General features: G+C 36.1%; 1 protein-coding gene across 4 annotated transcripts in view; it reads right to left on the reverse strand.

Annotated features, from left to right (window-relative positions):
* Positions 1-26763, reverse strand: part of MME (membrane metalloendopeptidase) — a 90611-nt gene that overhangs the window by 32817 nt on the left and 31031 nt on the right. For all 4 annotated transcript variants that reach the window (XM_069475308.1, XM_069475307.1, XM_069475305.1 and 1 more), the window contains 13 exons: positions 26163-26324; positions 25136-25216; positions 24942-25037; positions 24707-24825; positions 22481-22546; positions 11967-12101; positions 9643-9744; positions 8062-8198; positions 7859-7952; positions 6568-6696; positions 5707-5805; positions 2958-3038; positions 1566-1669 (listed from right to left, as the gene is read on the reverse strand). In XM_069475308.1, the coding sequence (XP_069331409.1) occupies positions 1566-1669; positions 2958-3038; positions 5707-5805; positions 6568-6696; positions 7859-7952; positions 8062-8198; positions 9643-9744; positions 11967-12101; positions 22481-22546; positions 24707-24825; positions 24942-25037; positions 25136-25216; positions 26163-26324 (1405 nt within the window). The remainder of the gene's footprint in view (positions 1-1565; positions 1670-2957; positions 3039-5706; positions 5806-6567; positions 6697-7858; positions 7953-8061; positions 8199-9642; positions 9745-11966; positions 12102-22480; positions 22547-24706; positions 24826-24941; positions 25038-25135; positions 25217-26162; positions 26325-26763) is intronic.

Here is a 26763-nt window from a genome sequence, read left to right on the forward strand (position 1 = left end):
CAATAAACAATTATTTTTAAAATTCTGAAGAAATCTTCTGGTGTCCTATCAGCACAGGTTATTTTGCCATTTCAGAAAGAATATTTGACAATATTTGTCTGGAGATATTTCATAGTGCTAGTGATTATTAAATCTAACTATTTGTATTTTTAAAGAAATAAAAATATTCAGACTTCTAAGAAACTTCTCAGATTATAAATCTACCTAGAGTATTCCTTTTGACAACTTTTTATGGGTTTCTAGAGACAGGATTTGATAACTTTATTATAACATAAAACCAAACGTGTTCTTTCCCAGATGGAACACTAAATCTCCTATGATATTTGCGGCCCCAGTTTTAGAGTCAGACAACACAATGTTTGCTCCAATATAAAGCTAGAAGTCAGCAAAAGAGTCACTCTTTTTCAGGGCACTTCAGTGTTGCAAGAGTTCAAAATGTTGACTAAGAGTTAAAATTTATCTGCATTTCCATTAGTAATTTTGTCCAACCTGCACTTGTTTTACTGAGAACAGAACAGTCTTGTCATCAAACAATCTCACCACACTTTGTACTTTTCTTGGCCCATTTCCCTCCCTGTGGCATGGTTTATTACATCATGTCTTGTCTACTTTCTGCTGCTATAATGTAATATAATCAAAGTTCACCTTTGATTCCCCCAGTGCCCAAAGACACTCGGACTTAGTCAGTGTTCCAAATTAATAGTTAAATAAGTGAATGAATTAAAGAATAAATGAATGCATGAAAGTACTTCTTTAGCATGTTATTGTGTTATTAATAGTTACACAAATCAAGTTAGCATATTTATTTTTCACATGCTCATTCACTCATTAATTCAGTTTTAACTGAGAACCTTCTATGTGCTGGACGCTAAGACCTTACAATCAAAAAGAATAGCCCCTGTTCCAGAGGGGCTAAGAGCCTAGGGGAAAAAAGTCGGCAAAAGCAGTTCTAGGGATTTAAGTGCACAAACGCACATGCTGATAAATATGTTAAATACATCTATTTAGTTAAAAAACAAACACTAAACTAATAGTTATTATGAAGCACTGATGTCACTAATAAGCAGAAATTAAGACCATTTCAAGGCTATGAATGAGAATGGTTCCTGCTATTTCCTATTTGCAGAGCTAAGAAAAGTGTTACATGAACCAATCCAGGAAGGGGATGGAATTGTAGGATTCCTGACTGACAGGAAAAAGGGAGGGCTGTTAGCAGACAGAGGTCTAGGAGAAGGTGTAAAGGAGCTAGGGGTTAGGTTACTTAAATTAAGGTGTTTTTGAGAAACTTGTTCACAAATAAATTAGAAAGACTGGCAATGATATAAAAAGAAACTAAAGAAATAGGTAAGTCTGTGGATATCTTCATGAAAAAATTTAAATTTGGTTAAATTCCTGACCTGTATCTTTAATATAATATAATTAGATGCTTTTAGAGGTTCTCAATAGAAAGAGGACATTGTAGTTTTTAATATTTTTCTAAGCCAGGCTCTTTTTCTTAATCTAACAAAGAAGGGAGGGAAAAGCTCTACTCTGAATGAACAGGTTAGAAACTGGAATATACATACTCATCCTTGTCCACCTTTTCTCGGAGCTTCTTTAGTTGTTTACTTTGGCCGAATTTCAAATTTTGGATTATGTTCTCAAAGTATTCATCTTCTTTGTAGTTCAACTATATTATGTAAGAGATTTTGGGAGAAATATTAAAACCAGTATCTTCAAAATTTTTTCTAAATAACATAAGGGATATTTTATTAAATTCTATGGTTTAATAAAGCTAACAGAGAGCATTAAGAAACTTACCAAAGAAGGATTTCATTCCAATTAGCCCAGTTCTATATTACAGGTCAGTATTGCTCTAGCCAAATCACAGTGTCTGCCCATTCTTTTATAATTAATGAAATGAAATCAAGTGTCAAACAAACCTCACTATGTTGACATTAATCCTCACATAACAAATAATGATAACAGCACATTCTTATTTAGTACATACTCTGTACCAAGTACTGTTCTAAGTACGTTAAATATGTATTATATTCGTTTAGTACTTGCAGTAATCCTATGAGCAAAAGGCTACTATCCCAATTTTAAAGTTGAGGAAACTGAGATACAGTTTAATCACTTGCCCAAGTTTAAATAGGTGGTAGAACTGTGATTTGAACCCAAAACGCTTGGCTTGAGTCTATTCTTTTAGCCACTACACCCCTGTCATAAGGACCCCAGGGGCTTGCAAGCTGCAGCTTGCTCGTTTAAAAGAGAAAGAGAAGTTTTCCTGCAAATGGAAAAGGAGGAGAGGGCACTATGGCATGCAAACCACTATGTTAGGCTAGTAATCGATGGGTGAGGCATGATTACCATCCCTGAACCTGGACAAGGATCACCTTGTTGTCATCAGGGTATCAAATAGTTGTGACCACAAGATTAGCAACAAGACTTGAGCAACAGCTGAGTCTGAAATCAGTACTGTAGTGGCATTAATCAACTCTCTTCCCTTTTAATTGTTATATTACCGGGGAGAATAAAATAGTTTCCAGTTCTCAAGTATTAGTTTTTTTTAAATAGAGGAAGCATGAACTGGTTTATCCAGTGGGGGGAATAATTAGAAAGTGGAAGGAAAACTGAAGCATTGACTTTTCAGGTGTACATGAAATCTATATGATAAGGAGCCCGACGGCTGCCTGTTGCCCATCGCCTTGATGTCCACCTCTTAATACTCTTTAAAGGACACCAGATTTTCCTTACTATACTTAAAATGGTATATATGGAAACTAAATAACAGAAACCAAATAGAGTCCAAGCTAATGAAACAAAAGGCTAAAACAAACATAGTTCTGACATCAATGTTAAAGTAAGACCCAGAGTTTTAGACTACTTCTCATAATTTCTGGCACCCCATAGCTAAAGATGATATTGCCACCAGCCCCAGGTGTCATTAGCACAGAGTCTTTATGGAGACTTACCTCCTGGTACTCATTATTCAGTTTGTTATCATTCGAAATAATGTCATCAGGATAGCCGATCCTTTCTTTAATTGCTAAGGCCTATGAAAATTATAATATTGAATGTAAAAATGATTATGTAACTTTCAGGTACAAACATTTTAATTTGCCCATGACTAGAAATTGAATAACTTGATCCATACTGTTCACAAAAAGAGTATCTGACAATGCTTAAGCAAAGATCTTTGCCATGTCTCCTTTCTTCCTGGGGTTCAAAAAAAAGGGGTCTGAAATTTAGCTTCTAATGCCCTATTCTTATAGGCTGCAGCTTTCTCAAAAAAAAAAAAAAAAAAAAAAAATGAAAACTGGCAGAAGTCATTGTTCCACATGTATCGAACTTCTATGAACTTTCTCTTTGAAAGACTGTTTTCTTCAGTTTTACAAAAGGGGTAATATTTAGAGCTTTCAATCTAGCAGGTTATAATTATCTTTCCACTTCATTGATTTGGCTGAGAAAACAGATATGGTCTTACAGGTTTAGTGCTAATATTCTTCCTAAATATTGTTTCCTGGAGTTTTTATGCTCTCCTTTGTTCTCCAAAGTCAGTGTACCTATCTTCTGAAGTTAAAATGAATGACATTAATTAAACAAGTGAAAAACAGTGTGTTCCTTGTTATTCCAGCTCATATTTACCATTTATTACTAGTATTTCTAATAGTCTACTATGTTTATTATTTTAAAATGGTTTATTTATTTTTATAATTTCATTATCACCACTTGTTTACTACTTGCTATTCCTATTTTTATGTTTTTATTCTCTCTTGATTTTCCCAAAGATATTTGACTTTTGATTCTATCATATATTGTTCTTAAATAATTTAGTAAATTTAAATTTTTCATGGGGAGTTCAGCCTGTATCTATGAGTTGCTTGGCTTGCCATCAAATGGATGAGGTTTTGTTACAAATCTATCACATGAGCACAGGATTTCCCCAGTGGATCAGGCAGCACATGTGTCACTGAAGTCATTTAGGCCAAGCCCATTTTCTTGTAGGTTTCCAACCATAAACTCATTACAAATCCAGCCCTTCTCAATTATATTTTATTTCCCAGAAGGCATTTCTCTAAATAGTGTTCTAAGGGACACAAATTCTACAGAACACAAACGGTACTACATAAAAAAGATGTATTGTCAAATACTTTGGGTAAATATTGTAGCAAAAACATTAAGCAGGTTTCTTTATTGCAGGGCTTCTTATAATTGAAAAGAGATTAGACTAAAAAGTTAGAAGCTTAGGTTATTGTAAGTGTACAAGAGGAGGAATTCATTTGTTGATTTATTCATTCAACATATGTTCAAGTGTCTACTAAGAGCCAGGCACTTTGTAAAGGGCAGAGAATATAATGCTAGGCGGAATTTTCTTTCCCCATAGAGTTTACCATGAAAAGCAATGATAGGCAGTGAAATAAATATTAACTTCCAAGTGTGATGTATGGTGCCGTAAAAATCACACCCTAGGAGCATGGAACCTAGCTTAGGGTGGGATGAGAGAAGCCCTCCTACAAGAAGTGTTTATTAAACTCTTTTGACCATGGCACTCTTGTGGAACAACTTGCAGGTCCAGTATTTTATGATGACACTTTAGAAACGCTGATCTAGAACAATTCAGTTGGCTACATCAGGCAGAACCATGGCATGGATAGCTACACATGAAAGGAGCAAATCCAGCCTGAACATCTGGGAAACTGGCCAGAGTGATGGAAAGACAGCTGTGCTGGGGGTCTAAATGCTAGTCTTCACCCACCCAGGGCTCCTGGAGACCTAAAAAATGATAGTCTTTCCGTTTAATTTAATTTGATTAAATTTAATTTGATTCAATTCTGAAAGAAAACTAGAGTAGAGGTTGATTATATTACTAAAATAAAATTTATTATGGACTCCTATGTCAATCCAAAGAATGGTCTGTTTTTTTCTGCCACTCTAACTATAGAGGAGTAGTTTGGTTGCATGTGAATTGTTGCTCATAAAGCATGCTCACAGTTTTCACAGCACATGTTCCCCCTAGTTTTCATATAATTATAAAGACAAATGATCACAGTAAATCCAAACCAACGATTTTCTTAGAAATCCCACACTTATTCTTATGCAAGGTATTAAAAGTCTCAATAAAGCTGCATATTAAGAGTAGATAGAAGTAGTCATAAAAAGGCTTCTTCAACATCCCTTTAATTATAGATTTTATGATACACAAATAATGCACTACTTTACATTTTCTTGAACAGAAATTTAATATTTTTTTCTTCCTAGGTCATACAAAAAGCTAAATAGGACACATTTTAAAAGTATAACCAGAATCCTGCATTATACATTGAAGAAACATTTCTAGCCATTTATAGAGACCTTTTAGATATGTTTTATAAAAGGAGAAAAAGTATGAACCGTTGATATAGTATCTTTTAATTCTTTATTTGTTCATACAGGATTTTCCTCTAATTTTCCAACATCTTCCTTGAACAAAAGGAAAATGGTAGCACTTTCAAAGTTTTAAACTGAACATGGAATGTGGATATTGGCTGCAGAGATTAAAAAATGGAAATCATAGAAAAAATATCTTTATCCATGAAAACTGTTCTTGGAAACATTACATCTTGGAGGAGCTTATAATGTTTTATACAATCTTTGATTATATTTTTTTCTAAATATTTTTAAAGTTAATCTTTTCCTACAAAATTTTTTTTCTTTACCCGTTTAGCCCTGCTTGCTCTTTACCTTTTCTTCAGCTCTCTTCTTCGTTTCCGCATCCATCCAAGTGAGGTCATCTAAAGTCTGAATAAAAACTTCCCGGATCTGGGCAATCAAATCCTCAACCTCAAATCAAAAGAACAGAAGACAAATTTAGGTCATTAATTCATTCTTTGTAACACAAATTTTAAAAATCAGAACTACATACTGTCGTTATGTGACTCAATACTATGATACTTTATAGACAAACTGTGACCTAAACAAATGGATATATGGGATCATTATATTTTTTTAAGCAATATTGCTACTATCAACACTTCTGATTAACTAGGTCTTAATATATAAATTAATTTCAAAAGTCATCTTCAGAATGTAATGGCTTCCACTATCAAATGAGAAGAACTAACACAAAATATTAGCTGTCATTACCATTAATGGTTTAGCTAACCATGAAGTAGCATTTCAATAGATTCTTTCACCATATCAAGTTCCATTGTCTTGATTTCAGTTATGGAACACATTTCTTATACTTCAGATAAACCCTGGTTTGCTTTTTAGGTTTTTTCAAAAAACAGCAATTCTTGGTCAATTTTGATAATAGAAGAGTTTATAAATGACTATCAGTAGCACAGGTGACTGAGTTCTTTGAATATACTGCTTCTAGAAAATGGAGAGTTGGCTTTGGACTGAACAATCTTAGGAGCAGAAACATAACTAGGCCACTGGGGAAAGTAGGGTGAGATTTATTGGAAAACAGTGGCATACTATGATTCAGAGTTTCTCTGCTTAATTAATACAATTTTAGCCACATGATGGGCAACTGTAACTGTCCATCAATGCAAACTGATAGGACTGTGTAACTGATGGTGTATTGTTTGGAAATGTTACCACATGTTTACTCTCTCCAGCAAACGCCGCCTCCACATAAAGCCTTCCCACAGCATTTTCCATATTCCCGTTGACGTAGTTTGCACAACGTCTCCAAGCTGCCGTTTCTGATGTTGTACCATAAAGGGCCTATGGAAGAGAAAGAGGAAATGGCGTTTGATCAGGAGTAGAGGGCTGGAGTATGGTAAGAGCGCAAATTTCACATGACTATTCTTTATGTCTCCTCTAAGTTCTTGCAATATTCATCACTTCTCCTCACAAGGCACATGCCCCTAGCCTCTGATAAAATGCAATTCGACTGGATTGTGTACTTATATGTAATCTGAAAACAAGGTATATTTTCAGTAGCATGTCCCACTAGAACTTTTGGCTATTACAAGGTAATATCATCCTAGAAAGCTATAAAAAATACAACATTGTAACCACTGCATAAACATAAATGTGAGGTAATGTTCAATAAATGTAACAGTGTAACAGGGGGGAAATCTGGTATACAAGAAGAAAACACATTCCTGCTTTTTAATGTTTTAGCTGAACTTCAGGTACATAGAAGAACTGTACGTGTATAAATCTATATATTATAAGGGGATTAACTTAGGCAAGGAAAATTTAGCACAATACCATTTTTACATTATTGAATTTTAAAAAATGTGTCTACATTTTCTTTTTAAGGTTAAAGGCTAGAAATTTCAATCAATCAGAGATATTTTGTTTCCAGGACACCAACCAACATGTTTGCTAGAATCTCTCCTGCCTCAATTCCTGCTGCCTACTCCCCTCACAACAGGACTAAAATGATGATTGTTTAAATAATGTAGGTACAGCCTAAGAAGAGGCCTCAAAGTTATGTCCGGGTAGGTGTACTCTCAATGGATTGTCCACGTCACTGTAGTCCATCTGTGTGCAATGAGCACCTGAAAATCGGTCCAGTGTGCAACGAGCACCTGAAAATCAAGTTGATTGAGATAGATACCCCTGCAATTACTTTTAACACAACAGCAACAAAAAAATCAAGGCAGTATTCTTTCATGAACTGCTCAAATAACCAAATGAAACTCCTTACAGGGCAATGCAATCATGGTGCCACATAGACTATCATAGGATGGTAAAGCCCACGAAGACTGATGTCTTTCCTAGGCACCATATCCTAAACATGTGCAAAATAATCAACATTTGGCATTTTGTCCCTTGGCAAAGTTCACCACACTCTAGCAGTCATACATGGCAAGCCTTTATAACCATGTATCACCTTATGCTTTAAGTCTTAAGAAAAGAGAGATTTTTTCTTCACCTTGCGGAAAGCATTTCTGGACTCCTTGTAGTTTCGGCTGAGGCTGCTTACAAGATCCATTATGAACCGCCAGGACATTAAATTTTGAAGATCTCTGTATAAAAAAACCCACCACCCAGCAACAGAAAAGATGAGGCTGCAAAGCTTCTAAAGAGTGATATGAAATGTAAACTTTGACAACATGGGCACTGTGGCATACCTACCTGGCAGAATATTTGGTAAGTATAGGCTTAAGTTTGGTTAAATATTCTGGAGCATAAACAACCACATCTTCCTCATTTGAAATATTAATATTCACAGTTGACATGATTTCATTTGTGAAATTTGACCAGCTGAATGGCTGGAAAAAAAGCAGGCATAAAACATTCAGTAATTATGAATTTCTCTTCCCGGTTTCAAGACTCAATTATTGTTAGATGATCAGACATTAAAGGGTGTCAGTTGCATCATTAAACATTATTACAATGCTCAGTCTGATATTTGTTTGGGATTTTACCTCAATTGTTTCAATCAATTTTTGAATAAAAATTAGTTCTGCAACATAATTATGTAGATAGCAGTATTAAATTAACCATTTAAGAGCAAAAACAAAGCCTCTAAGCTTGGAGAACATACAACTAGAATTAGGCTCAATGCCATATTCTTGGTCTAACCAATATAAAAAAATAAGAAAAAGAAAGCTTTAAAAATAAAGCTTTATAAAGGTTTATGTACAAATGAAAATGTGTATAAAGTGTTTATCTTTTAAAGTGGATATTAATAAACAATCTATTTAAATACAGTAATAAATACTACTGGAGATCTTGCTGTAAACAAAAACACATTGTTATAACAAAGGCACAATGATGTTATGAAGTCAAACCAAAAGAACCCCACATTTTAAACTATTGAGTCTATGGGCATGCAGTTTTTAAACTTCAGAAGCTAAGTTTGGAGATGTCAAAAGATAGAATCTTGCCTTTCTAGTATGAGGTGCTATTCTACATACTTTTCTTCATTTCCTTGGTGGTTTGGACCATTATTTCAAAACAAATTTATTAAACATTTATTATATTAAAAAGTTATATGTAAGGAATGTCTAACTCAATAAGTTATGCCTTTTAAAAAGTCTTTATTTACTAGAATTAGTGCAAAAGAGAATTCCATCACTGACTGTGGTAGTTTGTCGATTTTCCCATGGATGTTGCTTCATTTCTCAACTATGTACATCAACTAGTACAAGAGAATAAATGCACAGCCCCCAAAAGAAATTATTGGATACTAGCTAAGCAAAAAGAAGTCAACGAGTGTTTACAAATGGAATCTATGAGAGAGATTTTCTACTCATTTCTGTATTCTAATTCTCTATTATTGTTCTGAATACCTCTGTAGATGGCCTTGATGAAAATATGGAAAATTCTATGAGCAAATGATCCTTTTTAGGAGTTAAAAAGAAATACAGTGCTTTTATTGTTTGTCCAAGTTTGATGACTATATAATGGGCTCTCAGAAAGATTTTCAGTTTTAATGTTTTCCTAACCCTTTTCTATGATATTTTCTAACATTATTGTACAGCTAGCTGCTTTAAAAGGAGTTTTACCTTTGAAATTCACTCCAACTTAATATATATATAATGTTTTCAAGTAGTTTTTTTCATAAAGTTATAAGGCTGGTATCCTCTAAATTCATTTTGAAGTTCAATTTATTTTAATAAATAAGAAATCAATGAATTTTAAAAATGGTATTTCAATGATATAATTTTAGAAAATGGCACAATAAGAGGCTACATAAAATTTGCCACTTACCTTCCCATTGATCTCTAGTGAAAAGTTATTTTGGACCTGGGCCAACGTCATTTTGTTATAAAGAAGCATTGGATCATTTCGATCTTCGGGTTTAGTTGTAGCCTATGGATTTAATTTTTGATCACTATTTTAGAACTAAGAATTCTTTAGAAAAATATAACTATATATGAGAAAAAATATAAAAGAGGTACAGTATAATTTGATTTACTTGTTTTATAATTTATTTTGTCATATTAAAAAATGAAATTTAAAACAGTAACAATTATTGAGATTTGGCTGCAGTGCCAAGTTTAAAATTCTTCCAAAATCTTTCTATATTTTGACAACTGCCAAGTCACATAACAATATTTGTAGGCTATGGCTCATGGCCAGCTCAGTTGTGTCTGTAGCTGTTTTATTATAACTTTCTTGGATATAGTCATTTCCAATTTCTCTCCCAAATACTCGATCTCCCCCCACCGCCACCACTATCATTCAGTGTCCTACTTAAAATTCACTCAGGGAAAAAAAAGCACAACAGTTTTTACAAGAATTTATGGCAAGTAACACAGAAAATTGCTAGTACATAGCACAGTTAGGTTGCAAGTTATCTGAAGAGAAAGGTAGCACCATCTACTTTTGTGACTGTCCTCCCACCCTGTCTGAAGAGTTTGGTGCTCTACGTACAACAACATCCAATTTTTCTTCCTCACGGAATTAAAAAAAGAAAATTGTAATTATGACTCCCCAACTACTGGTTGAAATGAGTAAAAGCAATTTTAAGTGAGAAGAGACAAAAGATAAAGGTTTAAAATGAGAATTATTTCTCAGTGACAATGGCTCCAATTTCCCCTGTAGGTCACTTATTTTTCTTTTATTGACAACAATTATTTATTGACTATCTCCTGCATGGAATACTATGCTGGATATTGTTAGAGATACATACGTGATTCAAACATGGCTAAGACCCCATGCTAATCTCAGAGTCTAAGACAAGAGTGAAAATATAGACACATAATTCTGAGTAAGATCGAACTGCTACAGAGCTGAAGCTGGTCAAAGGAAAACATGGGGCTGGGCCTGGTGGCTCATGCCTGTAATCCTAGCACTCTAGGAGGCCAAGGTGGGAGGATTGCTTGAGCTCAGGAGTTCGAGACAAGCCTGAGCAAGAGCGGGATCCTGTCTCTACTAAAAATAGAAAAATTAGCTGGGTGTCATGGCACATGCCTGTAGTCTCAGCTACTCAGGAGGCTGAGGCAGGAGATTGCTTAAACCCTGGAGTTTGAGGTTGCTGTGAGCTAGGCTGATGCCATGGCACTCTATCTACTCAGGACAACAGAACGAGACTCTGTCTCCAAAAAAAAAAAAAAAAAAGGAAAACATTGTCTGAGAAGGTGTAAGTGGTAAAAACCCAGAGCAGGATTGTTCTTCTCTAACAATTCTGTTTCCAGCACAGAACCACATGTAACCCATCACTGCCATTCATCCAGTGGCAGCTCCGAGCACATTCTGGTTCTGATTGGAGATTGCTGGTTTCATGTAGCCCCAGGAGAGCTAAAATTGCCCTCCCAAATCTTTACTCTTTAAGATTCTGATGAAGCCAGATGGCAGGGGCAAGAATACAGGGAGCTAGGGGTGCAGATTGTTGTTTGCAATGACACAGAGTGTAGATCTGACCCTGGGTTCAATCAATAACCTAGATGCCACTCTGGACTCAAGAGTTCACTCACTTGAGACTGTAGGGCTCAGTCAAAGGAGCGTCAGAGAAGAATGTGCCAACTCAGACTCCAAGGGTTCATCTAGAATCAGAGGAAATTCAGGAGTACACCTGTTGGACTTTGCTGCTAATTTCTTCTTGTCTTACATTCCTTTAGCTCAGCAGCCTGACAGTCTGAACTCAGTAGTCACAAGTGACCATGTTCAGGGGTTTAATACTTCTTAACAAAGGGATAAAGACAATCTCTGTGATCACCTTAAACTTTAGAATAAAGTAAAATTGTATATAACAAAACTAAAATAGCTTTGCATGTGTCCTGAGTCCCAAGCACATCTAATAACAGTCTGACTGTAGATGGTAGAATTCTGATGTAATCCACTTAAAATAGGCAATTCAGTGTTTCTAGTTCAATATTTGTCAAATTTAGGGTGTCTCTTGGAGGTCAGGGACCCAGTTTGCTACAAAATTCTATGGTTTCAAAGATCCTCTTGAAGTCAATGAACTATTACTGAGCTATGCATTTTTATCAGTTGGTTAAAGAGTTTCACCTTTTACCCTTAAAACATGATAGAGGAAAGAAAAAAAAAGTGGTTGACATTATTCAGTGTATCGAAAAAATGTGTTTTACATTGGCTATTTCTTTTTCCAATTCCATAACTTTATTCATTTCCATCGTTATCAGGCTTTCATTGATTGGCAATTTTTCTTCCTGACGAATCAATATGGCCACAGCAACCATAAAATCCACATATGCTGTACAAGCCTGCAAGAAATAAATAGTAGTAAATTGTTGGAGAAGCTTCTGAACATTCATCATGATACTTTAACTTAAAATATATTTTCAATTCAGCATTAATGTTTAGTAATAGATAAAGTATAGTGAAGTAGAAATCCTTTCCTAATACTTAAAGAAATGACCTGCACAGACTCCTAGATGGTCAATGTTTCTTTGAATTAGAGCTTAAAGCAATAAAGCATCACTTTGAAAGTACTAAGTAATTTGCAACCATTGTGTTATGGAGATTTTGCAATTTTAAATTTTTAATCAAGTTATTTTGCTTTAATAAGAATGCAAAATACTTGGTAAGTAATAACACATACTATTTTTCTTAAATAATAAATTTCATTACCAAATATTTTTCTAGATTTTCTGTGCTCATATATATCATAATTATTTTTTCCACTATTGATAAAGAGATGGCCACAAACTCATATAATGTAATAAGCACATCTTTATAGCTGTCTCCTCAGGCCAAGCAATATTTTTTTTATGAGGCTGCTGTGTTTTTAGGAGCTCCTCCAACACACACTTGTGGGTTTTAGTTAATTCTATAATGAGCCCCTGTTACTGTGAAATTTCACTGTAAGATACCATAGATTTAGGTATCATCAGCTTTCTTCTAAAAATTCAAATTCATTATATTTTATCTTCACATATATTTTCATTTGAAAAAGTAAGCTATAAGCTAGTTATATTACCAATCTTTCACAGAGTATAGAAATGCCTTATTTAAGTTTAGAGTGAACACCAGGAAATTGAATCCCACTAATCCTAACAAAAGTTAGATCTCAATCTCTTGCTATTTATTAGTCATCATTATCTGTCAGCAATTAAAATAAATTATGATCCCATATCATTTAGAATTTACCCCAAATTCAAGTTTCTGGCACCAGCTTTACTACTGGTAAGGCAGGCAATTGTGATGAGGGAATAGGTGGTCTTCTATGCTTCTAAGCTTGTTTACAGGGTAAATACAAAGAAAAGCTATAAATTGCTTAACATTTTCACAAACGTTTCATATCCCTGCTAATCAGTTATAAGCGAAAGGGACAGCCTTACATTCACTGTGAGTGCAAAGGCACATCTGAATTTACACTGACTCCTTAATCAAAACTAAAACTATTAATAATAGGGAAATGAAAATATTTTATTGAGCAAGAACCTAAGGAAAATGTACCAAGTTATTATCAGTTTGAAAGTCCAGAGGTTTATGTACTGGTATTTCATGGCCTTTAATAAATGCTAAGTAAACATTTCCCTGGAGAGAGGGGCTCTCTCTTTTCATGGCTACTCTGGGTGCTGGGACTATCTAGCTAGCATCTCTATCCATGGATCTGTTCTCAAGAGAACAAATAATTTTGGGGCTGTAAATCTGCATCAAAAACCTAATCACTAAGGTAACAGGAATAAAAAGATGATTTTACATATATTCTTATCAACTTCATTCTTTTCCTATTAAAAGGTAATCAAAATTCTTGTTTCACTTTGAAGCAAACAAATATGTCTGAGTTCATATCTTATGGGACCAACTATTCCAAAAAGTATGCAGTGTTTTGGATTAATTGTATTTCAAAGAATATAAATCCATCTGCCTTCAGCAGGGAATTATTAACACTACTGACTATGAAGGAGATGGTAATTTGAATTTTTTAATATCAATCTACTGAGATTTTTTCTTTATATATGGGATTTTTTTTGTTAATGATGTGAGAAAACAATAACAGGAATCCTCTTGTGCACTTTATTGACTCTGCAAACTGGTTCTACTCCAGTATCTTTATCCTTACAGATATATTTAAAGACTATGAAACTTTAACACAAGGCAAACACAAGATCTTCAAAGGATGCTTCTAGCCTGCTGAACTGAAGAAGTTTCTCAGGAAACTGGAAACATATGGTATTACTAGCTTCTGGGATGCTTGGATATTTAATATAGCTACATGGAATACAATACTTCTTTTAATGAGGTCCATTATGGTAACTACTCCAATGTGACTGATTAAAACATGTGTCTTAGTGTCTTGATTATTTTTCCTGGCTTCCAAATTTATCTAATAGTTGTCAGAACCTAAGCTAATTGCTGCTGTTAAATCTCTTTTACAAGATGTGATTATACCTTAAGGTTTCAATTTTCTTTATTAACATACTTCTAGATGTGTAAAATGTCGAATGATTATAATTGTCATGATTTGGGGAGAAAGTAACCAAATATATATTTTAATATTTAAATCATAGATTTGTCAGGATATTTTTCACATGAAAATTTGATTTTGTGTGTGTGTGTGACTGAGAGCATATAGTTTTTAGGACAGAGGCCAGAGTCAGGTATCATTTTTGATAGTCATTAAGTAGCTTCCTTGTACTCTTGAAATAGCATATCAAAATGATCCTTTATTTGAAGAAGAACACACAAAAACATCTATGTAGCCCTTTCTTTAAAAAAAAAAAGTATAAATCCCAGCACTTACAATAGTTTCAAAGGTGGATAATCAGTTTTAAATGGTTGAGTAAAATCCATGTAATACAAGTTTTGTGGATTTTTAAATCACACATCAATCAGAGGTCCCCAACCTTTTTGGCACCAGGGACCATTTCACAGAAGACAATTTTTCCACGGACAGGCGAGGGGGAAGGAAGGTGGATTTCATGCAGTGATGCGAGCGATAGGGACCGGCTGTAAATACAGATGAAGCTTTGCTTGCTCACCTCCTGCTGTGTGTCCCCTGCACCCCCCTTTTCTAAGTTTCATAGGAGACAATTTTTCCATGGACCAGGGAGGGGTGTGTGTTGGGGGGATGTGGTGGAGCTCTGCAGCCTGGTCCCTAACAGGCAGGGATGGCGGAATGAGATATTTACTAACGCCCAACACCACGGATTATTTACTCTAATTAGAACTATCTTCATTTTGCAGGACCAGGTAATGATACTTATAAATTGGCCCCTTGGAAGTGGGGTTTCTCCTGCCTGGAAAAAAGCAGATGTTTGTCAGATTTGCCAAAGAAGCAGAGAGCAATGCCATTTGACTACTATCCTTCAACCTTTAATATCATTCCTAATGAATGACAGAAAGATGCAGGGAGGAACAGAAAGCTCTCCAGTCAGATTGGCTGATACCTGGGTACCTTAGTGGACTAACTACCCAAAAGATTATGTTTGAGACACCCAGCTCTTACCAATTTTCTGTCTTCCCCTTCTTAGGAAGCAAACTCCCATCACGTGGAATATGAAGTGATTGAGAAGTCACAGAACTGTGCTATTCTCGGCCACTGATGTTGGGGGATATCTAACAGTGTTACACAAGAAGTTTGCTAGGAAAGGCACAGAGACACTAAGTAGGAAACTATGTTTCCTACTGAAAAGGCTTGGAAACTTTTCCCAGTTTCAGCAGCACGTCAGGGAGTGTGCAGCTGCCAGCACAGAGAGACTCATTCCCCTCCAAGGGACTGCAAACATACAGTCATAACCATTCCTGGGTTCTGGAAGTGAGAAACAGCCCCCAACTCAAGCAGGGCAGAAGGAACACAGGACCCAAAGTGGACCCATCTTGAAGCAGCATGGGGACTGGCTGAGGCTTTCCTCAGGATAGTAAAGAGAACCTAGAGATGTGTACATCAACTTACTGTGTAACTTCTAAGGTTTACTTGCATATGTTTGGGAAGCTGCATACAGTTCTTTTATAAACTAGGTTCAGCTGATCTTAAATAATTCTCTTGTCATATTTTCTAAGTCCCAAGTTTAAAAGCTCCTTTATGTTTTGTTAAATACAGATACCCAGACGAGGTGAAACCTTCTGACTATTAGTCACCTGATACCCAGAAAGGACGAAATGAGGTCAGCAGTTTCCCTTGCAGGATCCGTCTTATCAAGTCAAAGCTGTGTTATACAGTGAGATTAGCTCTACCACGTACCATCCTAGCATATGTTGGCTGAGCAGTTTTGCCTTTGTAAAACAGAACATTAAATAGAATCACTAAAAATCAAAGGGCAAGATTTGTTCTTGGCTTTATTACCTACTCAGTATAGCTCCCTTAGCAAGGACTCTACAGTCCATCTGTATCCCGAGGTTAAAATACTCAGCCTACTGTTTTCCTTATAGGAATATGGTGGTCTCCATATGATGACAGTATGCAAAATGCTTCATGATATCTTTAAAAAAGAGGAAGGTGTAATATATTTAAAAGATTGCAGTGAAAGGATATTTTGACATTGCACTCCTGAAACAAGCAATATTCTTTTTCCTTTTCTTCTGTCAAAGAGTCAAGATCATATCAAAGGCATATGTATCCCTCCAGATGTCAGCATGGTTTATTTCATATTTTAAGAATCTAAATTAGGATTTAAAGACACTCAAGCAATTCTCAACAAATTTCATTGTAACTGAAGTTTGTATGTCACTGGGGCCAGTAAAAGTGGTAGCCTTCTGCCATGACATTTGGAAAGTTCTATTTAAATCTCCTGGGAAGGTAGGTTTATACAACAGAATGTCATACAGATAAATCCAAACTAGTAAAACATTCCAATTTTTAAACATATGTATTTTTTCAGTATTAACACAATGTCTATATGGCCTTCAGACTCATATTTGGCCTGCATAACACTGAATTATCAATTTTAGATTATAACCCCCCCCCCCCAAAAAAAGACAGTATTTATCTGTTTTTGTTTGGCAGCTTGTGTCATGCACAAGAGCTGGCTTAATTAATACTTTTAAATGAGATTTGCTCTCCAGGTTTTTTTGTAGAAATAGTACCATCTCGAAGCAAAGCTATATCGGGAACCAGGACACTGAATCATGGTAGGGTGGGTAGCTGTTTCTCTTCCTCTTCTCATAATAAAACCCTCTCTTCTGTTTCTTCTTCATGGAACTAGATGGGTAGGAACTACCAATTAGCTAATCAGAGAACCCAGTTCCCTGAACACAGTGATTGGTCCAAAGAGAAGCAGGAGGCTCAAGCAGGACCAATGAGAACCCTTCTCAAGACATTGGAAGAGATGGAATTTCTTTTTTCTGGGTTGTGAAGTTGCCAGGGGTCATGTTGGATACCACAGTGGAGACAGCCTGCTGGAGAAGGAAGCCAACACAGAAGAAAGCAGAACCTTGAGAGTGGGGAAAGAAGAGATAAAATGATGTGGTCAAACTCCTGGCACCAATCATGCCTAATTCATTCCTAGAAATTTTCAGTTAGGAGAGCCAAACAAGCAAACAAAAAATATTTTTTAAAAATGTAACTTAATCACAGTAGGTCTCTATTGTTTATAATTAATGTTTCTAACTGACACATGAATCTTCTGTGACCCTAAGTCAGTCATTTTACTGCTTTGGGTCTTCATCTCCGTATTTGTAAAGTGAGATGGTGAACTAAATTATCTCTTAAAGAGCCATTTAGCTCTTAAAGTTCGTGCATGAGTAACATTAATTATTGCAGAAAACATATAGTTCTGTCACGTAAAAAATAAAAGAATATATATCTTTCGGTTTTGGTTGCCTTAGGGTAAATTTCCCCTTTAACTGAGGAAAAGTACAGAAGTTGAAAAGGGAGTTTAGAATTATAAGAAGAGAAATACAGTAAGCATTTCTCAAAATGTAACATTTAAAACTGTAAGAATAAAAGCACTTAATAAATTTGAAAGGCAAAAAGGCCTTTTAACAAGAGAAAAAAAAATGGGTTTTGTCTTTAACCAAGGGAGTGAGATACAGTTCTTTAAAAATGCATTATCTATTTTCATTACCTAGTAGCTTAATGACACAGGCATTTTACTATTTTGAATGCCATACAAATATTACAACACAAAAATTCCATTCCAAGAGTATCCAAAGCAAAAAAGGGTTTCTCCAAAGTAAAATGGCCTCTCTTAGTAATTGTTTGGCCTATTTTCACAGTTCATAAGAAGGGTGGTTGTAGGACTATGGAAGATGATTCTGCTGGACGAGCTGGCTACCCCTGAAGGAGGGACCAAAGAGCACCCAGGGAAATGGGCTTAGTTAATAATTTGATCGAGGAGATCTATAATGAGTTATTTTGACCGAAGGAGGTGGTGTGACCCTCCCTGATCTGCCACCCCTGATAAATAGTTGCAGAACTTAGACTCCACACTAAAGTCTAAAAATCACTGGCTAAAGGACAGGCGGAGAAGCCAGGCATCTCTGGTCCAAGACAGAACATCTTTCTGGGCAAAAACGTTGATGACCCTATGCCAATCCTCAAAACTTCTCTTGGTTATTTTCAATAAATGTGGAATGCAAAAGTATGGGATGCACTGAGTGTACGAATATACCTTCAGACAAATCAAGTATAGCAAAGAAATAATTGGGGATTGAAAAGAGGAAGAGGAATACATGGTTTGTAAGATGCTTGTAAGGTGCTCAGGAAATGTATGCTATTAGCTGTTGATGCCCTAGAGCTCATACCTTCCTGAGAATCAAGGTGAGGAAACAGGAAGGACCTCCAAGAGATCAGGTTCCTCTATCTTTCTTTTTTTACTCTCTTCCTTGCCATCTGCCCCCTCAACCATTCATCCACTGATTGAGTAATAGTTATTTGATCATTACTGAGGGCCAGAAACTGAGCTAGGCACCAGGAAAAGAGCAAAGGACAATGAGACACAGCATTGCTTCCATCTGGTTTACAGGTGTTTTTTTTTTTTTTTTTTTTTTTTTAGAAAAAAATGACATTAAATTAAAAAGTATATAGAAACTCGGGTGCTAGAAAAACTGTAATGTCGGTATCTTCAGTTAGGCTAAAGTTCCAGAAAAAGCTTTCATGAAAAAGTGATATATAAGCTTAGATTTAAAGGGTGAGGAGAAAGGAAAGAGGGTGTGTGTTGGGGGCAAGTTCCAGGCAAAGGGAACAACATATATAAAAACTTATACAGTGAGAAAAATTAATGAAGACCCATGACACACTGATACAATGATATTAAGATTTCTCCCAGGTTTATGACTTCTCTACTGGATGTTATTTTGTTATTTTTTTTCATGAAGCAATAAAATACTAAGAAAAAATACATAAGGGGGTTGACTTCTTTTAGATATGGCAAGGTAGTGAAAAAACTGGAATTAACTTTTATTTAATAGCTGGCTGGGGATGCAAAGGACACTAAGAGAGGGATTGCAGGTAGTAGTGATTGGGAGAGAGCAGCAAACATCACTGGGGAAACGAGGAGAAAACTGGATTTTTTTTCTGTAACTACACACACTCGCCCCCCCAATAATGGATTTAAAAAGAGAGGAATATTCAGATAATTACCCATTTCTGGGGTGACAACTAGATTTTATCTCACGTGCCAACTCCCTTCCTCTAGAAGGAGGTTGCTTGGAGCTTGGAGCACTGATGTGAGAAGGATTCTCCAGTTCTCTCCTGAGGTTAGCAGAAGGAGTGCTGTGACCAAATGGCCATAGTTCTGGGAGGGGACAAGGCAGCAAGCATGCGGTGATCCCGATCGTTGCAGGGCTCCGTTTTGAGCTGAGAATAACTTCTAGGCTGTAAGTGCCAGTGCTGGTGAGTTTTCTCTATTATTTACTCACTTAAAGAACTCTATGGGTAAGAAGCTAGAATGATATAATGGAAGGAGCAAGAGACAGGGACAAAAGTTCTGCTGGCTCTACTACTGTTGTGCTGAACATCCCAGGGCAAAGTTCTGAGCCTCAGATTTCTCACCAATAAAATCTCTATAAACATAATATATTTCTGTTTCTGGGTTTGATTGCCGCTGTGTTATTTGACTACAAATACAGTATTTCCTAGATCAGTGATGTAAACTGTGGCAGAGACTGCTTAATGTCTTTGGTATACACGCTCTTCTTCTTTTTTAGCGATAGAACCTTCCTCCTTGCCACCAGGGCTTTGATAGGCACATACATGGCCACTCTGCTCCAGATTATATTTCCCAGCCTCCTTTATATTCAGTTGTGGCCACATGACCATGTTCTAGCCAGTGGAATGTATGCAACTTCTCCATCCCTTACATAAAGGAAACTACTTTCCTTCTTTTTTTTTCCTGTGGCCTGACATGTGAACAGGGCACCAGTAAACCAACTTTGACTAAATAAACTAATGTAAATGACAGAGGAGGTTGACATTAGAGTAACAAAATGAAAGAAAGCTGGGCTGCCAGGCATTCCCATGAGAAGAGCTTCCTGCCTCGCCTGGACTGCCTACCTACTTCTGGACTGGAATGGCAGATGGAAATAAACTTCTCTCTTATTCAAGCTACTGTATTTTTGGATGTCTTTAGTGCTGTAGCTTAGCCAAGACTCGACTAATATGCCAACTCAAGTGCCTATTAGGAAATTAATATAAATCAGTGAGTCATCTAGATGAGGACTGGTTCAAACCTGGAGAACAAATGCACTGTAGAATTGGAGCAACCACAACACAACTCTGGCCAATTGCTACTATGTAAGAATGGAAGCCTAGGTTTTCAAATCCTACTAATTTATTAAGAAATCTGGATTCTCAAGGGAAATCTTTCACTTTTGTAAAATATTGGCAACTAATTCAAAATTAAAAAAAATACTGCAGGTTACAAAAAAATGCTTCTATATCAGATTCAAGTCAAAGACTGACAGTTTGCTCAACCTATCCTAGATCGTGGGATTGCACTGAATATAAAATGCGTAAATACATCATCATCTTAATAATAATTTTTTTTAAAAAACAAAGAAAAAAACTTTACCACTTTAAATGTATACATTGACTACCAGATATACTTTGATACCAGAAATGTGCAAAAATACGTATCTTAGAATTGGAAAAATTTGATATGAGAATGCAATCCTAAATATGAAAAGCAACCCAGTTGGTGATGATGAAAATGTAATATAATGAGCCAAAATTCCTCAATCACTTTCAAATCTGCAACAAGAAGCAGCTGGACAGCTCTTAAAGCCAATAGCTATACCCTACACAGTAACTAGATTGTACTGAACTCAAATATACCACATGCATTTGATTATCTGTGCTATTAAGTGTAGTCTTCGATAATATATGTTTTTCTTCATTTCAGTGTTGTGTAGCCACTCAAAAAGATACTGCTACAGTTTGGATATCTAACCCTCCAAACCTCAAGTTGAAATTGGATCACCAATGTTGGAGGTGGGGCCTAATGGGAGCTGTTTGGGTCATGGGGGTGGTTCCTCATGAATGGCTTTGTGCCCTCCCTGTGGTAATGAGTGAGTTCTCTCTCTGTTAGTTCTCCTGAGAGCAGGTTGTTAAAAAAATAACCTGGTACCTCCCCCCACTTCCTTCCTCTCTAGTCATGTGATCACTGCATAGTCACCTTCCCTTCACTGTCCACCATGAGGAGAAGCAGCCTGAGGTGCTCACCAGAAGCAGATGCTGGCGCCATGCTTCTTGTACAGCCTGCAGAACCATGAGCCACATAAACATCCTTTCTTTAGCAATTACCCAGCTGTGGGTGCTCCTTTATAGTAACAAAAATGGACTAAGACAGACACACTGAATTTATTTCATGTTATTTGAACCTAGTAGTAAGGCAAAAGAAATGTTAATCATAAACATATTTAGCTAATAATTGTAACCAGGGAGTAATTGCAGTCACACCAGCACACTGTGACCCATTAGGATCATCAAAGGGAAACCTGACTGACTTCTGAAGCACAAAATAATTGTAAGGGAAACCTTTGTAGGACCAGCACCTTCCCCCAATATCTAATCATAGATAACATTACTAGTTTTCTATCTGGTGGTTCCTTACTTCAGTCAGAAGAGCACATGAGTATCAGCCCAAGGGAGGCAAACTTGTAAGACAACAAGAAAGCATTCCAGAATAGCCAAATGTCCAGCAGCTCTGTGCAATGAGATGCCCACTGGCTAGCTGACCATCATTAGAGTCAGAAGGTAGCTGCAAAGGTTTGTCTGAGCCCAATGCCCCTACCTGCATAGTCATCTGAGAGTCAAATCAGAACATTCTGGAAAAATGCTGCACAGAGTATGTATTTCACTGGCCCACTCCCTGGTCTCCACTGGCACCACCCTGGACCATGATAAATCTGTTCATTTTTAAAATTATCCAATTTACAGGCTGATTAAAGCATTTAAAACTGACTTTTCAAAATGAGTCATATGATATAAATACTAAGAATTAAGATACAAATAAGAAATTTCAAGTTTTCTTGTTTTTTAAAATACCTCATTCATTCTATTGAAAATGTTCCTTCTACCAAAGGTAGCTCACTATTATGTGTGATTTTAAGTGTCTATCCTGAGTGAATAACATAAGAAAGTTAAGTTTAAATTTGCCTATAGTCTTAAGGTTTACACCAGATGGTTCTGTGGTTTGGTTTTAGCTATTTCTTTTCTTTTTCCTTTTTTTCTTTTCTTTCTTTTTCCTTTTTTTACCTCTGTATATATTCCAGTGCATTCATAGTAGTCTCTGGAAGGGAGGCCAAGTCGAGGTTGGTCAAACTATAAAAAAAATACATAAAAGAAAATAAATCGTTCAACTGATATAGACCAGTTAGAAAAAATACAAGCATGCCTATCTGTATATGCACAAGATTCTAGTCTTGCTGTTTATAAGGGTAACACAGACACCGAGCAAATATATAATTAGGAAATGGTTTCCACACTATTTGTAAGTGTTAAACTGATCAGCAGTAGATAATCTGGAGTATTGTGCCGCAGATATTTGAGGAAAACTGAAGAAAATGAACAAAAAATACACTGGGAAGGATTTTTAATACAGAGCAGAAGGTGCAGGTAAACAAAAACATGGTAGACTCTAGGACTGGGGAGTTTCTAAATTACATATTTTCAGGGCTTCCCAGGTTCCTGCGATTCTATTATGCCACTCTGGGTCCACTCCCACCCTTATTTGGGATCCACTTAATTGGTGGGAGTAGTGGGTCATATCCTTCAAGTTCATTTGGATGGATGGATGAGGGGAGTAGAAAACCTCTGTGGTAACTCTAGAACTTTTTAGCTAGTTAACTCTTGCCAGAAATTTTTTAATATCCTTTACCACAGGGGTATGGTGAAGACTTCTCCTTGGTTCTCCCCAAAGCTGCTCTGCTCAGAACTTCAGCACAGCCAGACAGCAGCTAGGTGTGTGAAAGAGGAAACTCAGTTCTGCTCTAGGGTGTCTGGCCTACCTTCGATACCCAAGTGAGAGCTACCTGGACATACTCATAGCTTTGTGAGATAGTTTCTTATTCACTGCCTGGTAGCATAAGTGTGGGGACAAACCAAGTATTTATGGGTAATTATCGGTTAAAGTGAGAATCCTAGCAGCAGTGAAGAGCCTATGCTAATACAAAAGAAACATAACCAAAAGGACTGGTATAGAAAGAGCCGGAAGTTATCTTCAAATGAAGGGCCCTGATCCTTCTTCCTCAACCTCCTGATTTTCAGTGATTATGCTGGCATTTGGCCCCAGGAGAGAATTTTGGAAGGGAGAAAAGGAGTCCACTGTAGGAGAGAATTAATTTTTCTAGATCTGTAAAATATGACATTGGTATTTTGATGGGGATTGCATTGAATTGGCAAATCACTTTGGATAGTATGGACAGTTTAACAATGTTGATTCTACTGATCCATGAGCAAGATATGTTTTTTCATTTGTTTGTGTCCTCTGTGATTTCTTTCCTCAGTATTTCTTAGTTCTCCTTGTAGAAATCTTTCACCTTCTTGGGTAAATATATTCCTAGGTATTTTATTTTCTTTGTGGCTATTGTGAATGGTATTGAGACTTTGATTTGACTCTCAGCTTGACTGTTATTAGTATATAGAAATGCTACGGATTTGTGTACATTGATTTTGTAACCTGAGACTTTGCTGAATTTATTTATCAATTCCAGGAGTCTCCTGGTGGAGTCTTTGGCATTGTCTAGATACAGGATCTTGTCATCAGTGAAAAGGGATAGTTTGGAGAGAGTTGGGTTCAATCCCTTTCATGATTTTAATAAAAATGATCATAAAGATTTATGCAATAGTGACATGGATACGATTCTGTGACCTGCTTTTGTTATGATTTCTTTTATAGGAGACTAAATAAAAAATCTATAGAATTTTTAGTCCATTCCAAACATACTCATTAATCTAGTCTTAGGTGACACTTAAATAAATGGTTTACATTTTAAAAAATCTAATAAAGCTATGTAAAAAGAATGGCATTTTATTTACCTTGATTGAGAAAAAAGTACAAATATTCTTTAATGAGGACCAAAATTATTTCCAAATCCCTTTTTTATGTTCTTTTTGTAAACAATTGGGAATTTTTGGTTTCCAGACCTGCATTACTTATATAAATCAAAGCAGGCTCCTTTCATTAAATATACAAAGAAATTGGGTGCTTTTTCTGAATTGCCTCTGTTATTTATTTTATGAAGCATGAATATCTAAAACAGAGGTAAGGGAAGTGAGAGGTGAATGTCTAAAACACAATATTAAGAAAATACTTTCAAAATTGTGACTCCAGGTATCAGGGACAGAGCATGCATTTATTACCACCTTATCTATGCAATTCAAATGAAAATATGTATTATTTCTAAATATCAATAATAACAATGTGTGTGGAAGTTTTATTATAATTTAAAGATAACTTTGGCTGTTGCCACACAAACTTACATGAATTATATGGTTCATAGAGTTCTTATCATCAGTGCCAACAAAAAAATTAATAAGGACTTTTTTCCCATATTTAGAATTCAGTTGTGCAATAGATTTCTCCGCTGTCCAAGAAGGACCTAAAGCAATGAAAGGTGAAATATATCTTTAAAAACTTTATTTCATTAACCATACTATAAAATAACATAGCTTTTATGTGGAAATTAATTTTTTAAAAAAGAAAAAATTGCCTCACCATATGTTTGCTCCCAGTTTTCTGTCGCTACTGGCCACCCATATATATCTGGTAACAATTTGAGTAGAGGTGTTCCGCCTCTACTATCAATCGCAGCTTTTGAAAACAATGAAAATAAATTCAATATGAAGTCTATGCATATTTTGGCACCAAAATATGCACATTCCTAATGAAATCAAATGAAGTGCACTTACATTCATTTACACAAGACCTGTACAATGTTTTTGCTTTCTGCACTGCTACTATATCTTCAGTTTTGGGTTCTTGAAGGACATCTGAAATAGGGCATTTAATAAAACACATCAACATAATTGCTCATTTGATGCTGTAATTAACATTTGCAAAGTACGTTCAGTAAAAAAATTCTCTTTTCTGCAAGTGTGTTCTCTGCTTTCCCATTCCAAAACCTTATAGGAAAAAATAAACCCCACCAGATCATCATTCCTAGCACAGAACTGGGAGTTAGTTTCATTAGCCAACTTAGATGCAAGTCTTTTTGACCAGATTATCTTATTTTATGAACAGTGATGTGTACTGCTCTGCCACAGAAAATAGTTACTTTGCTTGAACCTGAGATTAAAAAGAAAACAAAAATAATACAGAGGAATTTGGAATGTAATATGGATAGTCCTTTGATGGCTAGAAAATAATTATCTTTGTGTGATTGTACTGTTCATGCTCCAAATGAATTAAATGAATTGTTCTACTTGTTTGGACGTTAAAAAATAGCAAAAATTGTTTTTCTACAAAGTAACTTCTAGAAGAGCATGGAACAGAGGATGAGATTGCAGAACAGTAGGGACTTATCTAGACTTGTTTAACTTCCCAGGGAGTGTCTTAGAATAATATACCTATGCTGGGAAGGGAAATTTCAGCAACATAGCGACTTTAACACAGGGCTGGGGTACAGAGGCAGCAGAAGTAATTTTTAGTGGCAATCTAATTTTTATTCTTCTGTAAATTGCATACAACTGCCATCTCTAAGGATGATAGAGTTTTCATATGCATACCTACAAATGAAAGCAGGAATGCTAAGAGATGCCAACATATCCATTTCAGCATCTACCACCCTCGAGGTGATTCAGTGATGGTCCACAAACCTGGAGGGATTACCAACTTTAATCTTTTGCAATATTCCTTGTAATGGCTAACAGTTGTACCTTTAAACTATGGATATATTAAGAGAGAAATCCTTGATGAACAGACACAATCTCCACTAACCTTTCAAAATGACTTCTAGTTCATCTCTTAAAATGTCAAAGTTACTGTAACGGGAGCTGGTCTCGGGAATGACGTTGCGTTTCAACCAGCCTCCGCAGGCGTATTTGAAAAAGTCTGTACAAGGCTCAGCGGTGGCATCCATGTTCTGGATCAGTCGAGCAGCTGAAAGACCAGGGAAAGGACTAGATAAAACAAAGGGTGTATTTCTCGAGTGGTTTGGAAGGAAAACAAGAGGCATGTTGCTCCCTCTTTCGATCACATCAACTGGACGGATGTTCCTTTTTCTTTCTTATATACTGTCAATTCAGGTGGAATGATGAACATTGTCTCTGCATAAACCTCTTTTCTTTCACTATAGTTGGTTCTTTTTATTTTGGAGCTGTCTGGGTCCTCCCACCCTACATCTCATAGCTTTCCCCCTTCCTGGCCCTCCAATATCTGAGTTTTTTGCCAGTTCTTATCTCAGAAGAAAAAAGAATATTGGTCTACTGTGCCTTGGCCATCCTGGGCCTGTTAACCTGTCATTCTTTATAACTTTAGTTGCCAACTCTGCTCTTCAGGGTGCTGTGACTTTTGAATGTCTCTGAGACTCCAAGGGATG

This window comes from Eulemur rufifrons, chromosome 7 (assembly GCF_041146395.1).
Source record: "Eulemur rufifrons isolate Redbay chromosome 7, OSU_ERuf_1, whole genome shotgun sequence".
Classification (NCBI taxonomy): Eukaryota; Metazoa; Chordata; class Mammalia; order Primates; family Lemuridae; genus Eulemur; species Eulemur rufifrons.